Below are 27,589 nucleotides of genomic sequence, written 5' to 3' on the forward strand. Positions count from 1 at the left end.
TACACGGTCAATAAATGTTGATGTCTGCATTGCATAGTAACAAAGTGCAGACGTACGCGAGTACCTACCACCTATATATAAAAGGAACATAACCTACTTAATTCTTAGGTATTTTAAATAGCGCATGTAAGTATCATATGCTAATTTAGCACACAAGTAACTGTCATAAAAAGATACGAGTAGGTACAATTCTGCTGTATTTGACATAAGTTAAATATGCGATTGAGGCATTCAGTTGTGTACCTTGTTCCCATAATATAAGTTATATAATAAACAAGTAGTTACTTGCGAATAGGCTACTTACAGCGGGCAGTAGTGTAGGGTTCAAGTTCGGGTTCCGTTTTAGAGCGGTGATAGCCTGGCGGGTTATCGGAGCGGCTCGGCCGCGGTGCGCCAAACTTTAATTTATTACATATTAACTGAAACATCATTTAGCGATTGCATACCGAATATCCATGTAATTCCTAATACATATAATGATAAATGGTATGATTATGGTCTCTATAACAGATCCAAGTCTCTTTGAGTTTAGGTTAAAAATAAATTAAGAAGTATGTTTTTACCATATTTTTATTACCTAAAAGTTACATTTGTATATACCTCAATTAATGTGCTAAACTAAAGTGTCATTCAATAGAACTTGCTAACTATATAAACAAAAGTTACTAGTAAATTGACATTCAGTGTCAATTTTAGTATGGCGGTTTGTTTACATAGTTAGCAAGTTCTATTGAATGACACTTTACCAAAAATATCTAAAAAAAATCTGATATTAACAAACATTTTATGTGACAGCATATAAAAGTGAACTGTCATATGGACTATCATTCAACCTATACTTTTTAGTTAAATATCCATATGAAGGTTTTTTTCACATGAGTAAGTCCTTTGACAAACTATAACATACCTACCTACCTACCCACTTTTGTGGATACCCACTTTTGAGACGTCACCTATATAATTATATCTATGGATATTATGCTGAACAATGATTAAAGTGAACCAATCATGAATAATATTCGTAACGAATTAGAATGCTGACTACTATACGACTCAAGAAAGCGACAGAAGTATGAGATGTGATGCGGCAATATCGAGAACCTGTAAAAAAAATCGATTGCACATATTGGCTTAAATATACTATATACAGGATAGAACGTCACGAAAGACCTTGAATAAATGTACAATCTTGGGGTGATGGGAATTTATTTAATATTTATTTTACATCGCTGGACAGTGGCAGATACATAACTGGAAAGTAATCAAAGTTGAAATTGGACTCTGGTACAAAAATCTGACTTATTGGTTTAGTAATTCTGTGTAGGTACTTGTTCATAAATGAAAAGGATTACAATTACAATTATGGATGTAAAGCGACGATGAGGTGTAGGTATAGCAAGTGCAAGCTATTGTGAAATTCCTGAAAAGCTTGTGAGTCAGCGGCCGCGCACATCTGGCCGAAGGAAAACACCATTGTCCCCGCTATCAGCGCTCGCTCCGTGCAGCCCTAGCAGCTGCCTAGCTTGCTGCTAGCCTCACTCACTGCTCAATGCTTACCAAAGTGAATAGATTTAAAAATCTAATCTCTTTGCCATTACTAATAAGTACTCATACATAGGTAGATTTGAAAGAAAAGTAAATGTTTTCCGGCCAATCATTGTGAATAGAAACAGGTATAGTTTTAAAAAGTTTAAGTGATAGGCCACCTCTATGTTTCATATTTGTTTATTGCAAAACTTATCTAGTGACCTACATAGGTAAAATATCTACATTTTACATGATTGTATGTAATAATCAAATAGGTACATAATATTTTAACCTGCGAGTGGCTCACATGAATATACTTATGCACGTAGGTATCTATAATGAGAGCCCCCCCTGGTCACCCACAATGTATAACCGCAGTATTTATTTATATTTCACGTACCGACTTATTTTTCTAGGTAGATGATATTAATAATTAATAATAACGAAAGAATGTACGTAATCATGAAACATAAATAATAAGCTTCTTCTTGCAAGGGTAAGTGGGGGTTTCCCAGATGAGGATTGATTTAGCATACCTAGCAAGCAAGGACTACAACGTACTTCCACCAAGGAAGGCCGATTGTAACATTTTTATTTTTTATTATTCCTTCTTTGGCGCAGGTTCCTATAGTTACAATACGAAAGACATGAACGCGCGCGGGTTGATCCTGCTTTTATTTAAATTAGAATCGCATAGAAATTATAGCGATTAAATTGTCACACCAACCAGGTGCTAGGTGGAAAGAGTCGAAAGAGCAGTTCGCTTTGTTTACAAGCGACGTACGACGCGTGCACTCGTGTCGTGTGTACACATAACATGCGCGCGACCAGTAATCAGTTATCGCGTGGAGAGTGATCGCGCATCGTGTTATGTCACTGTAATTAAAAACTATGCCGCATGCGGAGGAAGTGGAGGAAACGGGTGGAGGTCTGACAAGTGAGAGGCAAGAGTGGACAGGGGGGAGTGCTAGAGGTGGGAGTGAGAGGGCGCGGGAGGGAGGCAGCACGCGTGCGATCGCGCGTCGGCCTGTCGCGCGCCGCACACCGCCGCGATCGCACGCCCCGCGCGTCCCCGCAGCGTCCGCGTCGCGATGAGTGAACTCTGAGCGAGTGCGTCGCGGAGCGCCTCGACTCGTTCTCATGGAGTACCAGCACCCGCAAGTCCTTCAGCCGCTCGGGCCACCGGCGCCGCCGCCGCAGCTGCTGCCGCCCGCGCCTCACCCGCCGCTGCCCACGCTGCCGCAGCTGCAGCACGGCCACGCGCACGCCCAGGACGACGACCGTTGGAGCCAGTATCACATCTGGAGGCAGCACGTTTTCGTCAACGGTCAGTGGCTCGCACCTTCGTCGCTTATGTCCCGCGCTTCTCGCGACCAGGAAGCTCGCAGCACTTTCTCCGTCCGCTCGTGGCCAAGCCGCTCCTGGCCTGCGGCCTAACCGCTCCTGGCCCGCGGCTCGGCCGTGGACGCGGATGCGAGAGAGCCGCGAAAAAAGAGAAAGTGCCCGAGCACAACCCGCTGTCGGATGGAACTTTTCGGTTCATCGAGATTTCTTTGTTTCGGCGATTGGTGACTTTCACTCGTTACAATGCATCCGTTCGAACTTAGCTCGTCAAACCGAAATGTTAAGTTCAGACATGACAGTGACATTGTGTGTTGGCTGATGGCTCGTGATGAAACCAGGTCATTTCTATTAGCTGGTAAACTTGTATCAGAAACTCATTACTTACCTTATACCGGATGTTTCCCGTAACACGAGCAAATAATTAAACCATATATTGTATTCCTCAAACGATATAACTTTTGCCTATCAACTTTTAAAAATGATGAATCTTGAGATTTTCTCTTTTTCATACAAATTAAATATTATTTTCATTGTAAGGTACGCTGTAATCAGTGTCTTTGATGTCGCCTGTCACGCTTTAAACATAACAAAATTTGCAATACATTTGCGTCTTAGAATAAACTTTAAAGTGTAATATCAAAACATAAGATATTCTTAAAAGTAGCTGAACAAACGTTGGTCAGTTTGAGAAGTACAGCCTACAGTTCAATTTATTGCTCCTGTTAAGTATAGGCAACATCCTGTATACCCACATACCTACATCGTAATCACTCATACCAATGATTAATATTTCTTTTTGCTTTGCTCGTCAAGACAATCATCCTTTTATTTAAGAACGAATATGAGTCTTCGCCTAGGTGTATTTTATGTATCTAAATTAGTCTCGTTTGTTCAGTCGTTGCACTATATAAATTATATATATTTCGTATTTATATGATACCTATTACTAGGCCTCGTTTCTGGCGAGTGAAGACGGCTACAACAAACCCGATTAGCGCGGAAGCGGCGGGAAGCCGTAGCGGAAACGAAGAGTACGCTACCTTGCTCGCCACCGCGGCTCTAACTAGGCTTCTTTTCAACATTGATACATCTTAAAAGCTTGAGTTTATAATTTATATCACACACAGGAAAAATTATGGCCGGTCGCATATTTAAAAGCTTTGTTCCTTTCTGAGGCAGATGCAATTTTCTCTGATCGTATGAAACTTTGTTCACTCTATCGACGTTAGTGTAGTACTGATAAAAAACGCGGCCAAGTGCGAGTCGGACTCGCCCATGAAGAATTCCGTATTTAGGGGATTTATGACGTATTAAAAAAAACTACTTACTAGATCTCGTTCTTCGTACATCATATATTTTTTTTAGTTTTATTATTCTCTTATTTTAGAAGTTATAGGGGGGGACACATTTTAGCACTTTGGAAGTGTCTCTCGCGCAAACTATTCAGTTTAGAAAAAAAAGATATTAGAAACCTCAATATCATTTTTGAAGACCTATCCATAGATACCCCACACGTATGGGTTTGAAGAAAAAAAAAATTTTTGAGTTTCAGTTCTAAGTATGGGGAACCCCCAAAATTTATTGTTTTTTTTTTTCTATTTTTATGTGAAAATCTTAATGCGGTTCACAGAATACACCTACTTACCAAGTTTCAACAGAATAGTTCTTATAGTTTCGGAAAAAAGTGGCTGTGACATACGGACGGACAGACAAACAGACAGACAGACAGACATGACGAATCCATAAGGCTTCCGTTTTTAGCCGTTTAGGAAATTAAAAAGTAGAATATTTAGTAGTTGGATCCCTTGAATAAGTGTACATTCAACATCGTGCAGATATTAAGATTATAAATTTACATTTGCATTAGTACCTAATTACGTACAGTATGTGGCCATTTTATCTTGACCTTGGCCTAGTATCATATACAATGATTATTTTTCAAAACTATACTGATTTTAACGAACCTGAATTTCAAACCGATAGGGTTGCAATGTATGGTTGATTGAATTGCCATAAATCTACAGGACCTTTTTTTAATTTTAGCCAGTTCGATTCCTGGGTGAGGGAAGCGTATTTAAAAAAATCTTTTTAATACAATTGCTCAAAAAGTTTAATTTATGTAGCTGCAAATCTCGCGTAAAGTTTGTTTTTTCACACTAGTGCTAAAAAGTAATCTAATTGATACTTTTTAAATAAATGAGTATTATTCGAGACCCGCTTATAAATGATCCACCTGAACAACGCGCGATTGGGCATAAAGAAGTATTATTCGAGACCCAATAGTATTACTTGAACAATGCGCGATTGAATGAAGCTGTCTTTCGTACACTGCACTTAATAATATAAATGTAATTAATTAGATATATATATAAATATAAAGACATAAAAATAGATTCATGTTTTTTTACATAATTATATGTTCTGAAATAATAATACAATTTCTCTTTAATTGGCATAATGCTGACAACAGAATCCACATTGAAAAAAAAAATGGCAATTAAAAGTAATACTTTTTTATTCCCTTCCCGCCATTTTTATTCAACATTTATATAAGTGATTTATGTTTGTAATTGCCACGAACGTATCATAAGTTATTAAATAAAAATGAGTGATTCAGACGATTTTGGAGTTAATTTAACGCCACCAGATATCAAAGCAAAGGCATCCGTTGCAAGTGACAGTATATTACCGGAAAAATCGAAAGCATTATACATTGCTGCCTATGAACATTTCGTCAACTGGAAACGAGAAAAGCAAACTGTATCATTCTCGGAAAACGTATTGTTGGCGTACTTTCTTGAATTATCTGAAAAATATCAGGCACCAACTATGTGGTCAAAATACTCAATCTTAAAAACAGTGGTAAAAAATAAATAAAACTGTGTTTTTTATTTCATTGTAGTTTTTTCGCAATTGTATTAAAAAACGTTGTTCGACACACGTGCGGAAGTGTCATTTTCACTCGTCCCGAGTCTTGACCCTCGCCTCTCGGCTCGGGTCAAGAAACCTCGGTACTCGTGCAAAATGACATACTTCTCGCACTTGTATCGAAAACTACTATAGAATGCAGTTTTGTTTTTTCGAAAATAAAGGAATGTTTCTTTTAAAAGTGAAAGGCCAGGATAAGGGACCATCTTGTGCCTTAACAGCTTTTCGGCCTGATTTTTTTTCTGATAATGGGTCACGCGATTTGTAAGTGTTATACTAAATTTCAGCATTCGCCTCGTCTTAAGAGAAATTAAACAAGTTTTTTAAAAATGACTTAAGGATAGTAATTCATGAAAATAGTGATGAGGACGATTGAGTCTAGTCTTACTTTTGTTATGATGCACCATTGTTAGAAGCTTGAATTAAATATATGTTATAGCTCATTAAAAAGCCTATTATAAGTAAAAAAATTGGAGGTGTCTCTGTTTCACAAGTTAGAAAAAAAAATATTGAAAATGTTGACACATAAATTTTGATTTTTTTATATGGAGTGTTATCCGGTTTATAGGGATAAATTGCGGGTATTAACTAAGTGGAAAGCACGAAGTTATTAGTTGCATTTAAACGGAACTATTCATGAAATAGTTATTTTCGATACAAGTGCGAAAAAGAGGAAATTCGAAACAAGTGGCGATAAATTAAAACACGACCGAAGGGAGTGTTTTAAATCGACACGAGTTGCCAATTACCTATTCGCACGTGTATCGAACAACGTTTTACAGTACATATGGCACTTTAAAGTTTCGACATCGCAAGAAAAGTGCTATTTTACGCACTAGTGCGGAAAAGTAGCCCCATATGTACTGTAAATTATTTTACAGTACATATGGCCCTATTTTCACGCACTAGTGCGTAAAATAGCACTTTTCGTGCGATGTCAAAAGTTTAAAGGGCCATATGTACTGTAAAACGCTGTTTGATACACGTGCGAATAGGTAATTCGCACCTCGTGTCGATTTAAAACACTCCCTTCGGTCGTGTTTTAATTTATCGACACTCGTTTCGAATTTCCTCTTTTTCGTACTTGTATTGAAAATAACTATTTTCTTATTTATTTTTTTGTTCAAAAATAAGACGAGGCGAATGCTGAAATTTAGTATAACACTTACTAATGGCGTGACTCATCATCAGAAAAAAAATCAGGCCGAAAAGCTGTTAAGACACAAGATGGTCCCTTATCCTGCCACGGCCTTTGCTATCTCCATTAGTTAGAATACTTTCTCGCCGGGTGGTATTAGAAAATTGCACCCTGTATACAAATTAACTTCAATCGTATACCGGAAAATAGGTTCTAACGTTTCATGACATACTAGCTTTTGCCCGCGACTTCGTCTGCGTGGAATTAGTAATTTAGGTAGCTATTATTTGATCCAATCTGCGTTTTGTTGATTCCCCATACAATCTTCGACCCCCCTTTTCACCCCCTTAAAGGGTGATTTCTTAAAATAAAACTACCCTTTGTCCTTCCCCGGGACTCAAACAATCTCTATACCAAATTTCATCTAAATCGGTTAAGCGTGAAGAGATAACAGACAGACAGACAAACAGACTTTCCTTTTATAATATTAGTATGGATAGACATAACAACAGGGGAAAATAAATATAAATTTGTAAGTACTTAATAATTTATAACTACGAGTACAGTCTATTTACTCTGTCTGTACAGTACCTATATAACGTATCGAACAGTTAACCTTATTTATAGAGTCATTATAGCCAACTTTGCCTCCAGGGGAAACTTTGCCCAAACGACAATTTTAAACAAATTCGTTAATGTAGAAAAAATTAAAATACTTATGGCCACCCTGCTATTTTTAGTAGGAAATAGATTATATTTGTGACAAAACTATATACCAAACATGTGCACAACTTGACTTGGGAAGTTTCAGTGAGTTGTGAAATATAGGGTATATTTCGGCGGGCAAAAAATTGTTGAAAACAGAATGCAAGTAGAAAAAAATTGAGAACCCTTTGACAAATATTTCCGGGTTTCAGTTATAAAACATGAAGCATAGATTATGTCTATTGATATTTAATCTAAAAAGGCCTAAAGACACAAAAGTTTTGGCGGTGGGCAATGTAATCCGGTAATTTACAGACCTAGGGATTCCAACATTGCCCACCACCAAAAACGGCTTAGGGTTGTCACTTTTGACTAATTTACCCAACTTCGCAAGTAAATGAAGGTTATGTTTGTACACTGAAGTAAGTTTATAAATATATATTATATTTAATTGGTCTTATTATCCTTTACTTAGATGTTTTATCCCTTTAACGCGTGATAAATACAGCAAAACTCATATTTTTGGCCATTTAACTATTGTAACAGATTTTCTCTAAAGCGACAACCCTACTGCCGTATTCGAACTTCAAGATATTCACAAGACACGACACGTACTAGATCCATTCTAGATACGTTATAGTTTAGATTTCAACTAGTTCTCTTTTGCAGCGCAATTCGGGCAACCAATGTCACTTTTACGATAGATCGTGTTAGATATCTATTCGATGTGAATTAGATCTCTAAGTAATATCTTGTGAAAATCGTTCAAGAGTATCTCCAGAATCGCGGAAATGTCAAATTTGTCAGATTAGATCTTAAACATATCGTTATCGTATCTTGGCGATGTCTAAAAGATATCTAATAGATGTCTATTACAAAATCCGAATCGGGCCCTAGGGCCCTAGCCTTTGTAAAATGCTTAGGTGAGTCTTGTATGGAAATGGCCAAAAACTGGTAAGCAACATTGCCCACCAAATTTATTTAAAAGTTTTTACACTTATCGCCAAGTTATTAACAGGGGATGGTAAGATTGCCCAAAACCTTTAAGTGATCCTTAGAAGTTATAACCTTGCTCTTAGACCTCATCATCATACGAGCTGTATTTGAGCACCAAATTGACGTGGGCAATGTTGGCGCAAACCCCGGATATCTTTGCCTGCCTTCTAAAACTCCAACAAAGTGAATAAAAACCTGATTTCAAAATTTTTTCTTCAATGAAACCGATTGACCGTTTGATCACTATGGACGTGCTGAGCATAAAAAAGTCATATGGTGTGATAGTGTGATAGGTGTGATTTTTACACACTAACACACACACACACACACACACACACACACACACACACTCACACACACAGTGTAACTCTCTGTACAATTTGTACCTACCAATATATAGATTAAGAAACTAGTATAAGTAACGAAACTGTGTCCTGTAACACAGGGTTTCCTAGATCAGGACACAGGGACGTGATTTACTGTATGTCTAAATGTATACAATAAACTTTTTTCATTTTTCATTTTTTTTTCATAGATTTTTTTTTGAGAAATTTTTGTTTTTTTTCAAAAAAAGCAAGCAAAGTTGGCTATAATGACGGTATTTAATATCAAAATTGCTGAAACCTATCCATAAAAAAATGTTTTTTCGCTAATAGAACTAAGAAAATATTACATTGGCAAGAAAAAAACATCTGTCGTATTTAGGGGTGGCCGTGTACGGAGAGAAAATCTTAAGAATATTGCCGTATCGCATAAAAATGCGCTATAAAGTAAAAAGAAAAAAACAACGGGTTGCACTCTGGGAGTGCCGGCAGAAGTGAAAACTCAATTACTACTGCAAAATGTCTGCAGCACTATGTATAATTGAGGTTAACGCCATCTAGCGTTATTTCGTCACATTACTTGAAACCCCTAAGCACATCACTGTTAGTACTCGAGTTATATTAATACCAGTTAGAGGGAAATTCACTAGATGGCATTTAAATCAATAAAGAAAAACTCAATGACGTAACAGTTTTTCGATCAGGTCACGTGTCCGTCTTATGGTCACGTGACCATCTTACGGTCACGTCATCTGTCGCGAGTTTAACATTTTTTCCTCACCTCAAAAAGTGCACAGCGCCGCTAAAGAAGTTTTTACTTTAAATATTACGGGATATACTGCAGTAGAAACTGCTGCTGCAAAGTATGCAGTGTTTTTGATCAGAATGCACGTGAATTGCCGTATGTTACGGCAATTTCCGTATCAGGAACAACAAGGCACAACTACCTACGTGTGACCGCAAGTAACATGTCTCTGAAATCTAATTAAGCATAAAAATTGTTTTCGTTTAAGAGAAGTGTCTGTACAGTCGCCGTCAGATATCGGAGCGGCCAAGGCAGTGCCGGATCTAGACATTTGCCGCCCGTAGGCTATGCAGATTTGCCGCCCCTATCCACCTCGCTTATAGCTTTTTAAAGTACTTTTCAATCAGCCGCCTTTAATTTTATAGTACAACACACCTTAGCCATATTAAAATGCATATAAGGGTACGTCACTATTCTGGATACAGATTTATATGGGCCGTTTTCGTCACTCAATGACGATGCGACCTCGTTATATTTGCCTGATCTGATCGGCGATCGATCGGTGGGTACCGCTGGGTTTTGGCCACCGAGTGTCAAGGTGCGGCATTGGCAGTCATGCTGGATATATCTAAGGCGTTCGGTTGGGTCTGGCATCGGGGTCTGCTCGAGGGACTATGCTATTGAAATGGATCGCTAGCTTTTTGACGGGTAGACGCATATGAGCCGTAGGAGACGGAAGCTGCTCCGATAGTGTGGATATTACCGCTGGCGTTCCGTTAGGTTCTGTGCTATCCCCAACGCTGTTATTGCTGCATATCAATGATAATCATTGCTATGCAGACGACAGTACTAGGGATGCGTATTACACAGGCCGTGCCAATATCCCTGGTTCTGTGGTGCTGGAAAGTCATGAAAAGCTTGTATCTGATATCGAGAGCACTCTATCTTAAGTTTTGGCATGGGATCGGAAAAGTGGGTCACGAAGAACGTACCAAAATGAAAACGCGAGCGTAGCGAGCGCTAAATTTTTTCGGTAAAAATAACGCAATTTGATAGAAAATAGTACATTTTTAGGGTTCCGTACTTCAAAAGGAAAAAACGGAACCCATATAGGGTCACTTTGTTATCCGTCCGACCGTCTGTCTGTCTCAATATACCTAAAGGGCCTTGACATGACAGGGGGCGGCAAAATCGACAAATAATGCTTGTTATTTAAATTTTACAAAAAAATAGGGGACCCAGGGGGGGGAGGGGGATATTTCTGATCGACCCTATCTGGAAAGCAAATAAAATACTTTTTTTTTACCCAAAATTGCCGCCCCCTAGAATCGGCCGCCCTAGGCTTCAGCCTACTCAGCCTAGTGGTAAATCCGGCACTGGGCCAAGGTGCTCAAAATATTCAAACGTAGTCTTGTCTTGCTAATAGATACTTTGATCATGATCAGATATTTGTGAACATCTTGGCCGCTCCGATATATCTGATGGCGATTGCATTTTTTGATCTTTTTGATCATAAGATATTGGTTATCCTGTAAATTACATATTGCCATTCACTTAGATTTTCTAAAAAAAATATTTGGTTAACTTTAACTGTTCGCATAAATTTCGAAAATGAGATCGTTCGATTAAAAGTGTATCTTTAGGAATTTCGTACATTAGACGATTTGTTTTTCGATGTTCTGTCTTTAGGAATTTCGTACTTAGGATTTTTGATTTTCGAAATTATGCTACAGAACCGGACATACATATATAGCTAAATGGTTTTTTTTCGCCTAATAGTTAGTGTTTATTTTACTAAGAAGGCTGGCTGGTTGACTTATGTGAGCAAGATCGTTTTTTTTGGCGGTTTTTATTAAGGCACAGAATTTCCCGCAGATTAACTTGGCCTCAATGACCTTATAGACCAGGATCTCTAGAAGAGTGTCGTATGCATAATTGTTAGACCGCAGTTTGACTTCTGATCCTTGTAGCGGTGCTCCCAGGCTTCAAGGAACTCGATGTTGCCGGGCTGAAAAGTGGTGCCGTTTCCATACATTCACCCTCGAAAAAACTGAACTTTTTTCATAAATAGGACTTATGTGGGTCTAGATCTTAGCGAATTGGCACTACCTAATTAAGATTGGTTTATTTAGCTTTACAATGATATATTTAAAGTTTACACAAAATATTATCCTTTTGAATTTAAGATGTTTGAAAAAAACATGAAAATAATTGCTTGAAGGGCGGCGCGTTATGCCCATTTCTAAAGCGTCTCTGTTATGGTAAAAATGGCCTGAAAATGGTCAGTATAATACTTATGCACTTAACAGATGTTAGGTAAAGTTGTATTTAATCAATCAATCAATCAAATCTTTTATTTCAAGCAATGATACCCATACATAAAAAAAACATAAAATACGAAAGTCACATTAAAATTAAAAATAATACAAATCAACAAATTTAAAAAGTACAATTACACTAAAATAAAGTAAAATTACAAATAACTATTTACATTAAATCATACACCGTGCCTCTAGAACCCATATGTAGGTCATTCCAGTGCCTCCAGAGTGAACCAGCAGGATCTCCAGGAATGAGCTGAAGCAGACTGTTGGAATGCACGTTTCATAACTCAAGCCAGAAAATTATCATCAATAATAGAAACTACTGGAGCTATACCAGATAAAATAGTGCACAGGTACTAATAAGAGTTGGGTCGTGTAATATGTTTATGGTATGTGAATTCAGCCGTTTTGGCATTTATCAGGTTATTCAGTGATCTAAATAAATTCAAAACTACATTTCAAAATGCTAAAAAAAAAAAGGTTCCTATGATGACCATTTCTTACGGTACTCCGTTTTGCAAAGATATAGAACACCGGCCCTTCAAACTTGTATATGCATTTTTTTTTTAAATCCAAAACTTAACTAAATAATATTTTATGCAAACACAAAATATATCATTTTAAAGGTAATTAAACGTACTTTCAACTGATATCAATCTTAATTAGGTAGTGCAAATACGCTAAGAGCTAGCCCCACCGAAGTCCTATTTGTGAAAACGGTGTAATTTTTTCGACAGCGAATGTATGAGAATAGGCTACATGACTAATTTTTTTTATGGTATCAATCGATCGGGTTTGTTTTTAGGATCAAATGTCTATATGGGACCGATTGCATTAAAGTAACACAAAAGTCAGAAATTGTAGTCAAAGTGACTGTTGGTCGCACTTCACTCGCGAAACGCCCTATACAAAACGGACAGAGGCCGTGACGTCATCGCCCATCTGGACCGCATCGCCCGTATGGACAAAACAAGAAAATTGCGTTTTTGTCGGTGAAATATTGCGTTTATGTATATAGTTGCTATACAATATTTTTTTGGATGAAATGTAAGGAATCGAATGGTACCCTTACTTTTATCGTTTTTGGAAGTTAAAAAAAAACTTAAATTTTGAAACTTTCAGGTCCTGTAATTTTGTAATTTATCAATATTTTATTTTAATATCCACATTATTGTGATAAATTGCTCGTTTGCTATCTATTTTACTAGATTTTGTTATAAAATTCAACATGTGTCATCATCCCTATTGTAAGGGGGAAATTCAAGGGGCTGGTGGTGGAAACGGCACCACTTTTCAGCCCGGCAACATCGAGTTCCTTGTAGCCTGGGAGCACCTCTACAAGGATCAGAAGTCAAACTGCGGTCTAACAATTATGCATACGACACTCTTCTAGAAATCCTGGTCTATTATAACATCTTTTATTATTATTTCTTTCCAATAAAATATAACTTGCACTGGAATACCTATGTGAAGGGCCCTTCTGTGGACAAAACATTTTAAGTTAACGTACTGTACTGGGTACATATATTTCACGTTTTTCTTATTTGAGTCTAAACCTCAGAAAACATGTTTATCCCGCCTGCAAGGGTGCAGCGTACTAAATAGCTTTTGATTCTCTTAACTTTGCGATGTCTACAGGAAAGGCGCGAATGAGTTAACCATACAATAAATTGTGTGACTTGAAAATGTATGTACTAGGTAAAAACAGCTACATATAGTAGTAAATGTTATTAAATAGTTAAATAGCTGCTTTATATCAATATAATTAACAAAACTCGGGTGGATCATTTGAACGACTGTTACAGTTCTACCCGGAAAAACTCGCGGACTAATTCTACCGATACAGATTTTTAAACTTTAGTTACACTAAATATCCCCCAAGATAATGGCTCAAAATCGTCGTAGATCAAATAAAAATTGCTTAAAAGGGCAACAATCTAATAGCTAGGGACCGTCTGAGGGTGTGTCATTATCAACTTAATATTTTCATAGTTTGACATTAATGATGCCATTGCCACACTTTGTCATTGTAAATGCCATGCAGAGATTGCAGAGTTAGCTTGCTCCGACTCGGATTATTTTTAAGTGCGCAGTCTCACGTGTTTGTTCATTAGACACATGTCATAATTAGTTACTGTGAACTTATTTAACTTGCCCTGTTAAGTATGTACTTGTACAGTGGGCCAAGAAAGTGGTCTACCAGTTTTGACAAGTTTCTGCGAGATCTAACGATCGCTAAGGTTGACAATTGTCACTGACATAATATTATTGCTACGGGGGGGCAAGGGGAAATCGACCTTGTTGTCTTATGACGTTCAAACGAACCTCAACCGTAGGGTGGTAGACCACATTTTCGGCCGACTGTACCATCACGCTCCGCGAATCTTGAGCCATTAAGGTTCAATACTTACGCTATAATATTTCCAATTTAGCAAGAACCCTGTGTGGTGATGTACTAAATGTATGTATGTAAATATGTATGTACTTATGTATGTAAATGTAAAGTTTGGGTCAAATCTTGGAAGTTAAATTTGACTCACTTCCCGATTTCCGATTGAGCTGAAATTTTGCATTATGGTATGTAAATCGGACAACAATGCAATATTATGATGACATGAAGATGATCTGTTGATGGAGATGACCAATAGGAACTCGGTGATAAAACTACGCAAACTAATTGTGTTGGGGGTTGTTAAAATTTGCTCGATGAGTATTAGTTGCATGTGGAAAGAAAAGTACAGTCAGCTATAAAAGCTTGTACCATAAATCTTTTTTATTTTGCAAAAAACCTATTTATATTAAGTAACTGACAATGTAAGTAATAGTAATAGCTATCAACGTGTTAAATTATTACAAAGTTGAACATGTTTTATTAAACTAAAAACACTAGTCATACTTTAGTTACGAAGTTTGTATTCATAATTAATATAATTATGTATCGTTAGGCACTTGAGCATCATATCCGCTGACCGATAGTTTCTGGACAATGATCGGGGCTCATTCATAAGTTAACAACCACAACGAGAGCGATAAACATAAAGGACACAGGCCAATGTTTCTTAGGTGATTGGATATGTAAATGAGCACATGGCTAACATACAATTTTTAATTAAGATTGCGTTTTTTTATTCTACTCAATACATAAATGCACGTTCTTTTTGTGTAAATTTATTTATACTAGTAGGTATATAACCGATACAAATCTCAAAACTAAACAACTTTTTTATATATCCACGGGTTTAGAGGTTATCGTGAACAAGTTTTCGCAACTCGACCAGTTCTGCGGCGTTTTTGGTGAATGTGTCGTAGATTTGGTACACATGTGCGTTTTTTTCTATGAACGAATTCGCCGTTATTCTTTGTGTCGTACTTACAATCTCATTTCAAATCTTCATATACTTATGTATCTCTGAGAGAAGTGGAACCGTATTTTGTTTTAAAATAAATTGTATCAAAGATCTCCTTCTCCTTTACCTACAATTATTGTTGATTTTTCTGTAAAATATTAAATTTGTTATAGAAAATAAAATAAAAAGGCTCGTAAGAGCCAAGTTGCTGAAAAATCACAAGTTATAAGAGAATTTAGTCAAGTTATAAGATTAGTCATTGACAGTTTTATATATACATATTTACAATTTAGGATATTTTGTTAATAAATTAAAAACTGCAAAGTCAGGGCACCAAAAAGTGAAAAAGCTTCACGCATGCAAGTTTATTGTTTTGTACCAGATGAGACTTGAATAATATGGCGATTTGAAGATCTGGAACGACGTGTCGCTCGCTGCCTCACATATCATCGCACCGGCTGAGCGCTTATGACCAGAGATCCGACAGATCGGCGTCATTGCTCGCAGTAATGTGGACATGACTCCAAATTTGATTAAATAATTAATCATTTAATTAATTTCTTACCTTGAGGTTTAGTTTTGATTCCTAATCAATGAATAACACAAAGATTTCTTATAATGTAAATTATAAAAAAAAAACAGTACTTGTTTTCCAAATTTTCTGTAGGTACTAATTTTGTTATATCAAAAATTTATTTAAGTGCTATTTATTGACTAGGGAACAAACTTAAATATCAGGTAAAAAAATAATTAAAATAATTAAATGATTAATTAATTAATAAAATTTTGAGTCATGTCCACATTATTGCGAGCAATGACGACAATCTGTCCGATCTCTGCTTATGACTGATATTACTCTTTTAATTATTGGCATACTGGTAGACTGTTGATCGATTCCCAAATAGCAATGTGCAAGCTGCAGAACATTCCACAATTTCTGGAAACTTTCATGAGAAAATTCTTGTTTTTTTTTTTTAGAACACAAACAGTCACATAATGCAAATCGATTTTTAGTACAATAGTAGTAGTAGTAGTGTACTTAACATACTTAAGAAACAGACCTGGAGGTTCATACATAATAACCGCAGAAAGAAAAATAAATTTGAAATTATGAGCCATACCTACTTAAATTATATACTTGGTCAACCAGATCTTGACAGTAGAAAAAGGCGGCAAATTTGTAAAATGTAGGCGCGAAGGGATATCGTCCCATAGAAAATTTGAATCTCGCGCCTTTTTTTACTGACAAGATTTGGTTGACCAGCTATATTTACCAGTCTTCAAAACAAACAGTTTTGTGTGAAATTATATAGAAGGTAGGTACCTACGTAGAAGATTGGTAAATAGGTTTAACTAGGTTTAAATAGGTTTAAAATTCTTAGCAAGTTTCCACTTGAAAAGTTCCCGTTCAGATTAAGTATTAAATTAATACTCAACGACGGTTTCGTTTAATATTTACGTCACTCGTTGGCATCTATTTCAAGTGTCATAGAAATCGAAACTGTAAGTGAAAGGCCTGAGTGGACGCTCGAAGCGGAGCGTTCGGCGGGGCGTGCAGCGTGGCGTCGAGCTCCCAAGGGATTTGAGCAGCGTGCACTAAGACCGCTCCTATGCGTTCGCATTTGTTTAACATGCACGCCGCACGCCCCGCCCCGCTGCACGCCCAACTCGAGCGTCCACTCAGGCCTTACACTAAGAACGTTTGGAAATAAACGTGCAGAAAAAATACCGTGAACATTCCATGGGAGCTTTGCAATTTTTGAAAATTCTCTTTGGCACATTGCTATTCCCAAACCAATTGCCAGCTAAAAGATGTCATGGTGCTACCAGGCTTCGAGATAGCCAAATAACACAATACAGATGTAGTGAACAATCCTGTGCCATCGTATTTTCTCGGAATCGTTCGTAGGTATTTGTCATGTCAGTCAACTTCAGTACATTTTGTACTGACTGCCCGATTCGAACTTTAAGACACGTCAAAAATTTACCAAAGATTCGATATGAATTAGATATTTTGAATGACGGTTTTGTTTGAAGAAATCCATATCGTATCTTAAAGTTCGAATCGGGCCGTGACTGCCGTGAGGCCCGTGAGACTTACTGAAATAACTTAACACGGTTGTGCGTTTCAGTGAAAATATGATTATAAATGATTATTCACTACATCTGCACTTCATCAAGTTCTTAATGAAGAAGATTTTATGTATTCCACTAATAAAAGTTTTATATTTGTTGTTTACTACATTCAAGTTAGCCTTGAACAGAAAACTGCTTGATTAGCAAATGCGTTGAAAAAATAAATAGTGCTGTGCACTGAACTTGACATTGATGATATATTGACATTATTACATACATAAGTGGCACATGGTTGTGTGGAGCGCTATTATGTCATAGTGAAGTAGTAGTGAAGTTAGTCTACTGTGAGAAGCGTCCGCGACCGTTGTCAAAGCACCTCGCGCGCCGGCTATCTGCTAGGGCTTCCAATATCGGACGATTCACAATACCGGTATTGAAATCCGCTATTGGCTAACAATACCGGAATATCTTTTTTTTTTTGGTAAAATCAGTGAAAAAGGCAATGGTAATGGTGTGTTTTCAATGTTTTGTTACACACAACTATACAATTTATCAACATAATGTATGATCTTTCAATAAAAAAAGGATAATATTAAGGTATATAGTTCAAAGTAACTAATTGCATAAATCCTTATTTTTAGGGTTCCGTACCTCAAAAGGAAAAAACGGAACCCTTATAGGATCACTCGTGCGTCTGTCAGTCCGTCCGTCCGTCCGTGTGTCACAGCCTATTTTCTCCGAAACTACTGGATCAATTAAGTTGAAATTTGGCACACATATGTAAGTTTGTGACCCAAAGACGGACATGTAACGTAAACAAATGAATATTAAATATGGAGGCCACTTTTGGGGGGTAAATGAGCAAATTAAAAAATAAAGTTTTTCAAACTATATCGTGTTACATATCAAATAAAAGAGCTCATTGTAAGAATCTCAAATATATTTATTTTTATAATTTTAAGATAAATAGTATAGTAGTAATTCAAGAAAATAGGCAAAAAATGACCATCCCCCCCCTTTATCTCCGAAACTACTGGGTCTAAAATTTTGAAAAAAATACACAAAATAGTTCTTTACCTATAGATGACAGGACAACCTATTAGAAATGTGCAGTCAAGCGTGAGTCGGACTTAATTACTTCATTTTTGATCTGACCCTTACGAGTTTTTAATGGACTAACTCACGTTTTACATAAAAAATACAATTTAATTAAATTTTTTATTTAATTTAAATATGGAGGCTACTTTTGGGGGGTAAATGAGCAAATTAAAAAATATTTTTTTTCTAACTAATATCGTGTTACATATCGCTAATGGGTCGCGTAAGGGAAAGTCGAAACAGCATTCTGAAGGTGATTGCGGACAGATTTAGCTACCCCATAATGTGGCATTAGATGGAGCGGGTCCGGTCTACTTTGACCTATGCCAAGTAGGTACTGGGTCTAGTATTGTAAAAATTTATTTAATATAGTGTAGGTAACTAATATAGCTTTTAAGTTAATGTAACTAACCATATATGGAATTCTGGGTCTGAAATAAAGATATATTTAAATTAATTTAATTTAATATATCAAATAAAAGAGATCATTGTAAGAATCTCAGATAATTTTTTTTATAATTTTAAGATAAATAGTTTAGCAATTATTCAAGAAAATAGGCAAAAAATGACCATTCCCCCCCCCACCCCCCCTTTATCTCCAAAACTATAGGGTCTAAAATTTAGAAAAAAATACACAAAATAGTTCTTTACCTATAGATGACCGGAAAACCTATTAGAAATGTGCAGTCAAGCGTGAGTCGGACTTAATTACTTAGTTTTTGATATCCGACCCCTATGGGTTTTTAATAGACATTTAACTATAATCCATTTAATATAAGACATATAAATAATATAAGACATTTAACTATAATGTTATTGGATAAGATTTATCCAATAACAAGACTTAAACTATTATTACCTACTTTAACTAGAGATGTTATCTTTGCAGTTGTTTTTTGTTTAGAATTTTTTTTAACCCGCATAAATGTCAATGTGGTTCAGTGAAGGGGACGGACTGAAAATCAGCGCTGCGCAGGCAATTTGTAATGAAATGACTGACGCAGCGTATGCTGAGCCCGTTCCTTTTGCCGCACAATTATTCTTATTTTTTCAATCCTAATGTTTTGTAACCTGTATGCTTTTTGTGTTGCAATAAATGGTTTCTTATTCTTATTCTTAACTCACATTAAAAAAATAAACATTGTTAAAAATTGTGTAATGTACGGAACCCTTGGAACGCGAGTCCGACTCGCACTTGGCCTTCTTTAATTCCGGTATTATAAATATTATAATATATTGTACAGTCACCAGCATAAATAAATGACTATGGGCAGCCGTGCAAAAATATCTGATGCTCCATTGGAGGCATAAGTATATGACGACACTACCTCGGTAAAAATATGTGATCCTTTGTGACCAGCAAAAATATCGTTAGTCCGTATCCGCATAAATATCGGATCGGGTCGCTTAATAATATTTGATTACTCATAAAATTCAAAATTATGTGATTACCTACTCTCATCTGGAATAAATATCTCTCCACTGTAAAAGCAAATACATCGGATGGACGACAGACCGCCTATTTATCTGACACGTTGGAAAATCACAAATATGTTATCGACCTTTAAAAACGAACCATACATGTTTGGTATAGAGCCGTAAATTGTATAAAGTGATTTGACAATTCACGAAAAGAGTGCCGACTTGTCATTGTATATGTCTGTCTCACATTATATTCTATCATCGATTTGACGGAATAAACTGGATATAATTTTGAATTGTAACGTATTGCAATCATGAATCTAGTATATAACTGGATCTGGCATGAGGGGTGGGGGAAATGACAAAACGGGATAGTCTTATGTATCTTTCAGTAGGAGTAGCAGCGAAAGCGCAATTATTGTTTGTCCTTGTCAGTCTCACAGGTTGATCTCTTCATCATTCTTTTTTATGTAAGAAGGAGGTTTATTACACATTGTCTATTAAAAGTCTACCTGAATTATGTCACAATTTAAAATTGCAAGTGAAATATGTGAGACAGACATATGCAATGACAAATCTGCACTCTTTTCGTGAATTGTCCTATCCGGGTATGGTTCGTTTTTGCCGATTGATGACATATAGTCCGTCAACCAAATCTTGTCAGTAGCAATGTAAAGCAAACTAAAGTAGGACAACACTCAAAGAGCAGTATTGCGCTAAGAAAAGCAGCAATGTACATCGAACCAAAATATTTTTTTTCCGCTGAAAGCGCCCTGCGTACGTCAATTCAAATTGTCACTCGCGGTTTATTGAAAAAATTTGAAACATGGACGGACAATTTAAAAGCGATGTTAAAACAATGTTAATCAAAATGATGAACAAATTTGAAGATATCAAAAAACAACTCCCTATCGTAGTGCTTATATTCTCTTTGTTCCCTATCTATGACTTCTAAAGTTTAAACTAAAATAAAATCATATCAAAATGCAGATAATTAGATACAATACTTACACAACATAATATTTACAATATAAAGTCCGTCAACCAAATCTTGTCAGTAGTAAAAGGCGGCAAATTTGAAAAATCGCGGGTTAGCAACACTGTGTTCGAATAATTCCAAAATGCGTGTCATCTGTGTTTTATCTGTGGAATGTGGATTGATGAATGACAGCCGTCACCTTATTTGTTTTCATTTGGTTTTCATTCTGAATCGTTTCTGTTTCAAGAGATATTTCTGCTCTCACCATTAAATACCAATACATTAAATAAGAATAAGCAAAGCTAAGGGGCCTACAATGTACAATCATGCTCGTTGATGGTAAACATTACTAAAAATTGAGGTTATGACAAGTACATACTGGAAGAACTTTTTCGAACTTTTAAGATTATGTTCAGTTTTTTTGTTTTAGGGTTAAAAGGCATAAATAAAATTAAAACGTATGCCTAAATCTATCCAAACAAGACCATAAATTGTGTCCTGGAAACCGTCCATGGCTCACATGTCTAATATTTTCAGCAATCAGTTGTGACTATTTACAAAGATGCAATAGAATACTACAGAGTATTATGCTTGGTTGTAAGTGACCCGGTAACATTGGTAACTTCATTATATTTTTTCAATTAATGACCTGAATTATAGTGTAAGCTAAAGTGACCTTTATCTTATTTACCTTTAAATTAAATAAACACCCAAATATCAGTTGTTTTATTTTTAATATGTAATCCTATTGTACAATATATACCAATCAAAAAAATTACACAGGTATGTCATATTCATCCAGAAGAGTACACTAATTTTCATTAACAAGTGGCATATTATATTGTAAATATTATGTTGTGTAAGTATTGTATCTAATTATCTGCATTTTGATATGATTTTATTTTAGTAAACTTTAGAAGTCATAGATAGGGAACAAAGAGAATATAAGCACTACGATAGGGAGTTGTTTTTTGATATCTTCAAATTTGTTCATCATTTTGATTAACATTGTTTTAACATCGCTTTTAAATTGTCCGTTCATGTTTCAAATTTTTTCAATAAACCGCGAGTGACAATTTGAATTGACGTACGCAGGGCGCTTTCAGCGGAAAAAAAATATTTTGGTTCGATGTACATTGCTGCTTTTCTTAGCGCAATACTGCTCTTTGAGTGTTGCCCTACTTTAGTTTGCTTTACATTGCTACTGACAAGATTTGGTTGACGGACTATAATATGCCACTTGTTAATGAAAATTAGTGTACTCTTCTGGATGAATATGACATACCTGTGTAATTTTTTTGATTGGTATATATTGTACAATAGGATTACATATTAAAAATAAAACAACTGATATTTGGGTGTTTATTTAATTTAAAGGTAAATAAGATAAAGGTCACTTTAGCTTACACTATAATAATTCAGGTCATTAATTGAAAAAATATAATGAAGTTACCAATGTTACCGGGTCACTTACAACCAAGCATAATACTCTGTAGTATTCTATTGCATCTTTGTAAATAGTCACAACTGATTGCTGAAAATATTAGACATGTGGGCCATGGACGGTTTCCAGGACACAATTTATGGTCTTGTTTGGATAGATTTAGGCATACGTTTTAATTTTATTTATGCCTTTTAACCCTAAAACAAAAAAACTGAACATAATCTTAAAAGTTCGAAAAAGTTCTTCCAGTATGTACTTGTCATAACCTCAATTTTTAGTAATGTTTACCATCAACGAGCATGATTGTACATTGTAGGCCCCTTAGCTTTGCTTATTCTTATTTAATGTATTGGTATTTAATGGTGACAGCAGAAATATCTCTTGAAACAGAAACGATTCAGAATGAAAACCAAATGAAAACAAATAAGGTGACGGCTGTCATTCATCAATCCACATTCCACAGATAAAACACAGATGACACGCATTTTGGAATTATTCGAACACAGTGTTGCTAACCCGCGATTTTTCAAATTTGCCGCCTTTTACTACTGACAAGATTTGGTTGACGGACTTTATTTCATAATTTCGTGTCAGATATATAGGCGGTCCGTCTGCCATCCGATGTATTTGCATTCACATTGGAGAGATATTTATGCCAGATGAGAGTAATCACATAATTTTGATTTTTATGGGTAATCAAATATTTTTAAGCGATCCGATCCGATATTTATGCGGATACAGAGTAACGATGTTTTTGCCGGCCACAAAGCATCACATATTTTTACCGAGGTAGTGTCGTCATATACTTATGCCTCCAATGGAGCATCAGATATTTTTGCACGGCTGCCCACAGTCATATATTTTTGCTGGTGACTGTACTATCGCAATTATCAGTCCGATATTGCGGTATTTCTGGATTCCGGAATTCCGATATTCATGCCCTACTATCACAGGTAAAAAACACTTTAAATCAGATCTTAATTTTGCCTCAAATTAATGTGCCTAATGAACTTGAATTAGTTTTTATTTATACCTACATAGTACATATTATTTAGTTTAGGTTAAAGAACAATTTATTTTCTCAAGAAGAAATTTATATTTCATGTGTTTCTGTATTTTTTATGTTTTACAATTTGATATATATATTTTTATTATATCTGTAGTAGTTAGTGTAAATACTTAATATTTACAATATTTGCGCCAATCACCATAAATTATACCCATAGTTAATAATATTTAGAGTTTTTTACGAAGCCAATCCAAGCTATCGTAATTAATTTTTTATAAATTAACACAATAAATACCGTACTATTCATAGACTTAATCAGCCTAATAGGTCAAAACTACAATTTTTATCTAGTGATTGCAATCCCTACATACAGTAACAAAGCTAATCAGTGATAGTTTTACCCTAGGACTGGGAGGTTTTTTCAGGAAATCAAGTGCCCCTCTAGGTATAAAGTAAATAATATCGAAGAGGCTTTTAATATTCTATAAAAAATCATTCAATAAATTCTCTAAAGCCTGTTCGAGATCGTCCTGAGTCGAAACGTTGGTCAAATGCATATATTTTCTTTAAATTCTTCTAAATAAGGCAATCAAGATGCGCCAATAATAATTTCAGATCGGCTGACCCGCTTTCAGAATAGTTCTTACTCACGCAGGGGAGTTCGACCTTTCACTACTTAGTAAAGGTAGTGTTCGCGCGAAAGACTGTGCTCTCTTCGCAAACTTTTTTTTATCAAATCGAGCATACCCGCACGCACTTTCACTCGGAATATTTGGGCAAAAGTGGCGACCTTTTCGCAACTTTCTCCTCGTCCCTCCCGCGCACCTCTGGGCTTCCCCCGCTGCGTGCTTTCTTCCGTGTACCGTGCGCGTGGGCACAGCGCGACCACTTTTACTTTTTGACCCAACAATGAAATCTTGAGACGAGAAACACTCTCGCAAGGCTGTCCCTTACTCACTCATTATCATTATGTATATCCCACTCGTTTTAAATTACCTATAGCCGGCTCTCTTATCCAACATTTTATGTTCGTGATTAAATGTTACAAATCGTTTTTGGAATAGTGCGTAATTAAACATGTGACAATGTTCGTACATTGAATGTTTTAGCCTGTTAGTGATAATTAATTAGTATAAAGTTAAACAGACAACACTGTAAATATTATCATGCCGCGATCAGAAAGGGATTAGAAATAACAGATTTCCATACACTTACGTCAAAATCAATATGGATTGACAGCTATCTCAATCCCTTTCTAATCGCGATTCAGTAATAACTAGGTCGGCATAATTTAATTTAGGTGTACCTAAGTCTCATAGTTTTGTATTAAGGGTTTTCAACTGAGGTTCATGTAACAGCTTTGTACATACGTTACTGTAAAACTTATAAGTCAATAATTACTAACGAAGACGATTCACACGAGTCCAAAATCGTTAATTACGAGCATAAATAACGTTGTTTTGGTGCAATTTCCGTGTCCTACATCAGGCCATCTCTATAATACCGTAACATTGCATTGTTAGTGAAGTTACTTATGTAGGTAGGTTATAGCGATGCCAAAATATAAGGTCAGTCAATCGCTTACTGTTTCAATACCTGCTTCTAGGTTTGACTTGAAAAAAAAAATTGCAAATTATTACACCTTGTTCATTTGGCTTGAGAAATTATTAAATAACAAATACTTATAAGTATGGGATATATACGACATCATAAATTCATGACCCTGCTTAGAAACCATAGGTACAGCAAAATATGATGTTCATCATCTTCCTCGCGTTGTCCCGGCGTTTTTCCACGGCTCATGGGAGCCTGGGGTCCGCTTGGCAACTAATCCCAGTAATTGGCGTGGGCACTAGTTTTTACAAAAGCGACTGCCATCTAGCCTTCCAACCCAGAAGGTAAACTAGGCCCGTATTTGGATTAGTCCGGTTTCCTCACGATGTTTTCCTTCACCGAAAAGCGACTGGTGAAATAAATATAAAATGATATTTCGTACATAAGTTCCGAAAAACTCATTGGTACGAGCCGGGGTTCGAACCCGCGACCTCCGGATTGCAAGTCGCACGCTCTTACCGCTAGGCCACCAGCGCTTTTTTAGCACAGCAAAATATGATGTTATTAATATGAAATTCGAACTCGGATGTCGTTGAGGAGTTACGTTCGGGCATTCATTAAAAAAAATGAAAATATATTTGTTATAAAATTAATCAATACATGTTTGCAGCTTAGCTAAATCTATGTCTATTTATTTTAGATGTAGCAATTCCACTTCACCAAATTACATGCACTTTTTAATGTAACTGCTTTATTCGTATTATGCGTATAAAATTAGTCGTGTTCCCTCAATTCATAAGTTTTTATATGAAACAAAAAAAAGGTTAAGAAATAACGGATTTAGAATTTCAAAGTCGATTTAAAAATAGTACTTCTTACTAATTGTCAATACTTGGTTTGGTTACAGAAACAAATAAATAGATCCGTAAGTACATACACATAGGTACCTTTACTTACATTTGTTGGATATCAGTTAAACTGACTTGCCGAATAATGCTTTTGTATTAGGGTATTTAGTTAACGACTATCGACTTTAGTTAATTCTTTAGGATGTTCCAGCTTTGTCCTGCTATATTAAAGTAGGTACCTACATATTTACGAATAAGCCGTAGGTAATTTTTAGGGTTCCGTACCCAAAGGGTAAAACCGGGACCCTATTACTAAGACTCCGCTGTCCGTCCGTCCGTCCGTCCGTCTGTCACCAGGCTGTATCTCACGAACCGTGATAGCTAGACAGTTGAAATTTTCACAGATGATGTATTTCTGTTGCCGCTATAACAACAAATACTAAAAACAGAATAAAATAAAGATTTAAGTGGGGCTCCCATACAACAAACGTGATTTTTGACCGAAGTTAAGCAATGTCGGGCGGGGTCACTACTTGGATGGGTAACCGTTTTTTTGCTTGTTTTGCTCTATTTTTTGTTGATGGTGCGGAACCCTCCGTGCGCTGGTGGCCTAGCGGTAAGAGCGTGCGACTTGCAATCTGTAGGTCGCGGGTTCGAACCCCGGCTCGTACCAATGAGTTTTTCAAAACTTATGTACGAAATATCATTTAATATTTACCAGTCGCTTTTCGGTGAAGGAAAACATCGTGAGGAAACCGGACTAATCCCAATACGGGCCTAGTTTACCCTCTGGGTTGGAAGGTCAGATGGTAGTCGCTTTCGTAAAAACTAGTGCCCACGCCAATTACTGGGATTAGTTGCCAAGCGGACCCCAGGCTCCTATGAGCCGTGGCAAAAATGCCGGGACAACGCGAGGAAGAAAAAAAAAAAAATACTCTTACTCGTGTTCGGCAGTCCCTTTTCGTATTCTTTCGTCCACCTATCCTTTGATATGGCTTTGCTCGCGGAATCCTTGAACGGGCCACAGCTTGGAAAACATACCTACTATCGTATTTTGACCGGAAAGTAGTTTTTGGCCTTATAGCACAGCATTACAGTGGCCTGGACGGGGCGGGGGCCCTCAGTCGCTGGCTGTGAACGAGAGTAAAAGCGATCTTCCGGCAAGCTTCCGCGTTGCCCCCGCCCCGCCACGCCGCCCGCTGCTCAAGCCGCGCATAGCACCTTCCGACTTTTACTTTCCACCGACGTAGTAGTGCACATTATTCCGATAGCGACACCACTTTCAATCTTTACGGCATAAATAAATATTCAACGCCGCGTTTTGTTACCGCTTATGAACTGGGATGTTGGTTTAGTTGTAGACTTGGTAACGAAAATTGATTCATACTTAAAATGTAAACTTTATTATATTTACATACCTATTACGATTACTCGTCCAGATCGTTAATGTTTTATTTCACTGCAATTTGATAATCACTACATAGTATAAAACAAAGTCGCTTCCCTGTCTGTCTGTCTGTCTGTATGTATGCTTAGATCCTTAAAACTAAGCAACGGATTTTGATGTGATTTTTTTGAATAGATAGAGTAATTCAAGAGGAAGGGTTATAAATAATTGGTTAACTCGTGAGAAGCCAGGGCGGGTCGCTAGTGATTACATAAATATAAAAACAAGCTTTGTCACTTAATTTCTGAGGAAAAGTACCTGATTAGGTGGTTGATTCTGTAAACTTGATTAGGTAGTTTGTAAATAAACATATTCAGCGTGGATATTAATGTATG

General features: G+C 36.4%; 1 protein-coding gene and 1 long non-coding RNA gene across 11 annotated transcripts in view; one reads left to right on the forward strand and one right to left on the reverse strand.

Annotated features, from left to right (window-relative positions):
• The window catches only part of LOC134660854 (uncharacterized), an 848,341-nt gene that overhangs the window by 192,859 nt on the left and 627,893 nt on the right, over nt 1-27,589 (reverse strand). The gene's annotated exons all lie outside the window — the stretch shown is intronic.
• LOC134660838 (hepatic leukemia factor) overlaps nt 1-27,589 on the forward strand; it is a 132,909-nt gene that overhangs the window by 85,789 nt on the left and 19,531 nt on the right. Inside the window, exon 1 of one of the 10 annotated variants that reach the window (XM_063516673.1) lies at nt 2,475-2,854. The exons of 6 other annotated variants lie outside the window; for them this stretch is intronic. In XM_063516673.1, the coding sequence (XP_063372743.1) occupies nt 2,668-2,854 (187 nt within the window). In that variant the 5' untranslated portion in view covers nt 2,475-2,667. Of the gene's footprint in view, nt 1-2,474; nt 2,855-27,589 lie in introns of those variants that run through there. 3 more of the 10 variants (XM_063516675.1, XM_063516674.1, XM_063516676.1) reach the window with 3 other exon arrangements.

The sequence above is a fragment of the Cydia amplana genome, chromosome Z, assembly GCF_948474715.1.
Source record: "Cydia amplana chromosome Z, ilCydAmpl1.1, whole genome shotgun sequence".
Classification (NCBI taxonomy): Eukaryota; Metazoa; Arthropoda; class Insecta; order Lepidoptera; family Tortricidae; genus Cydia; species Cydia amplana.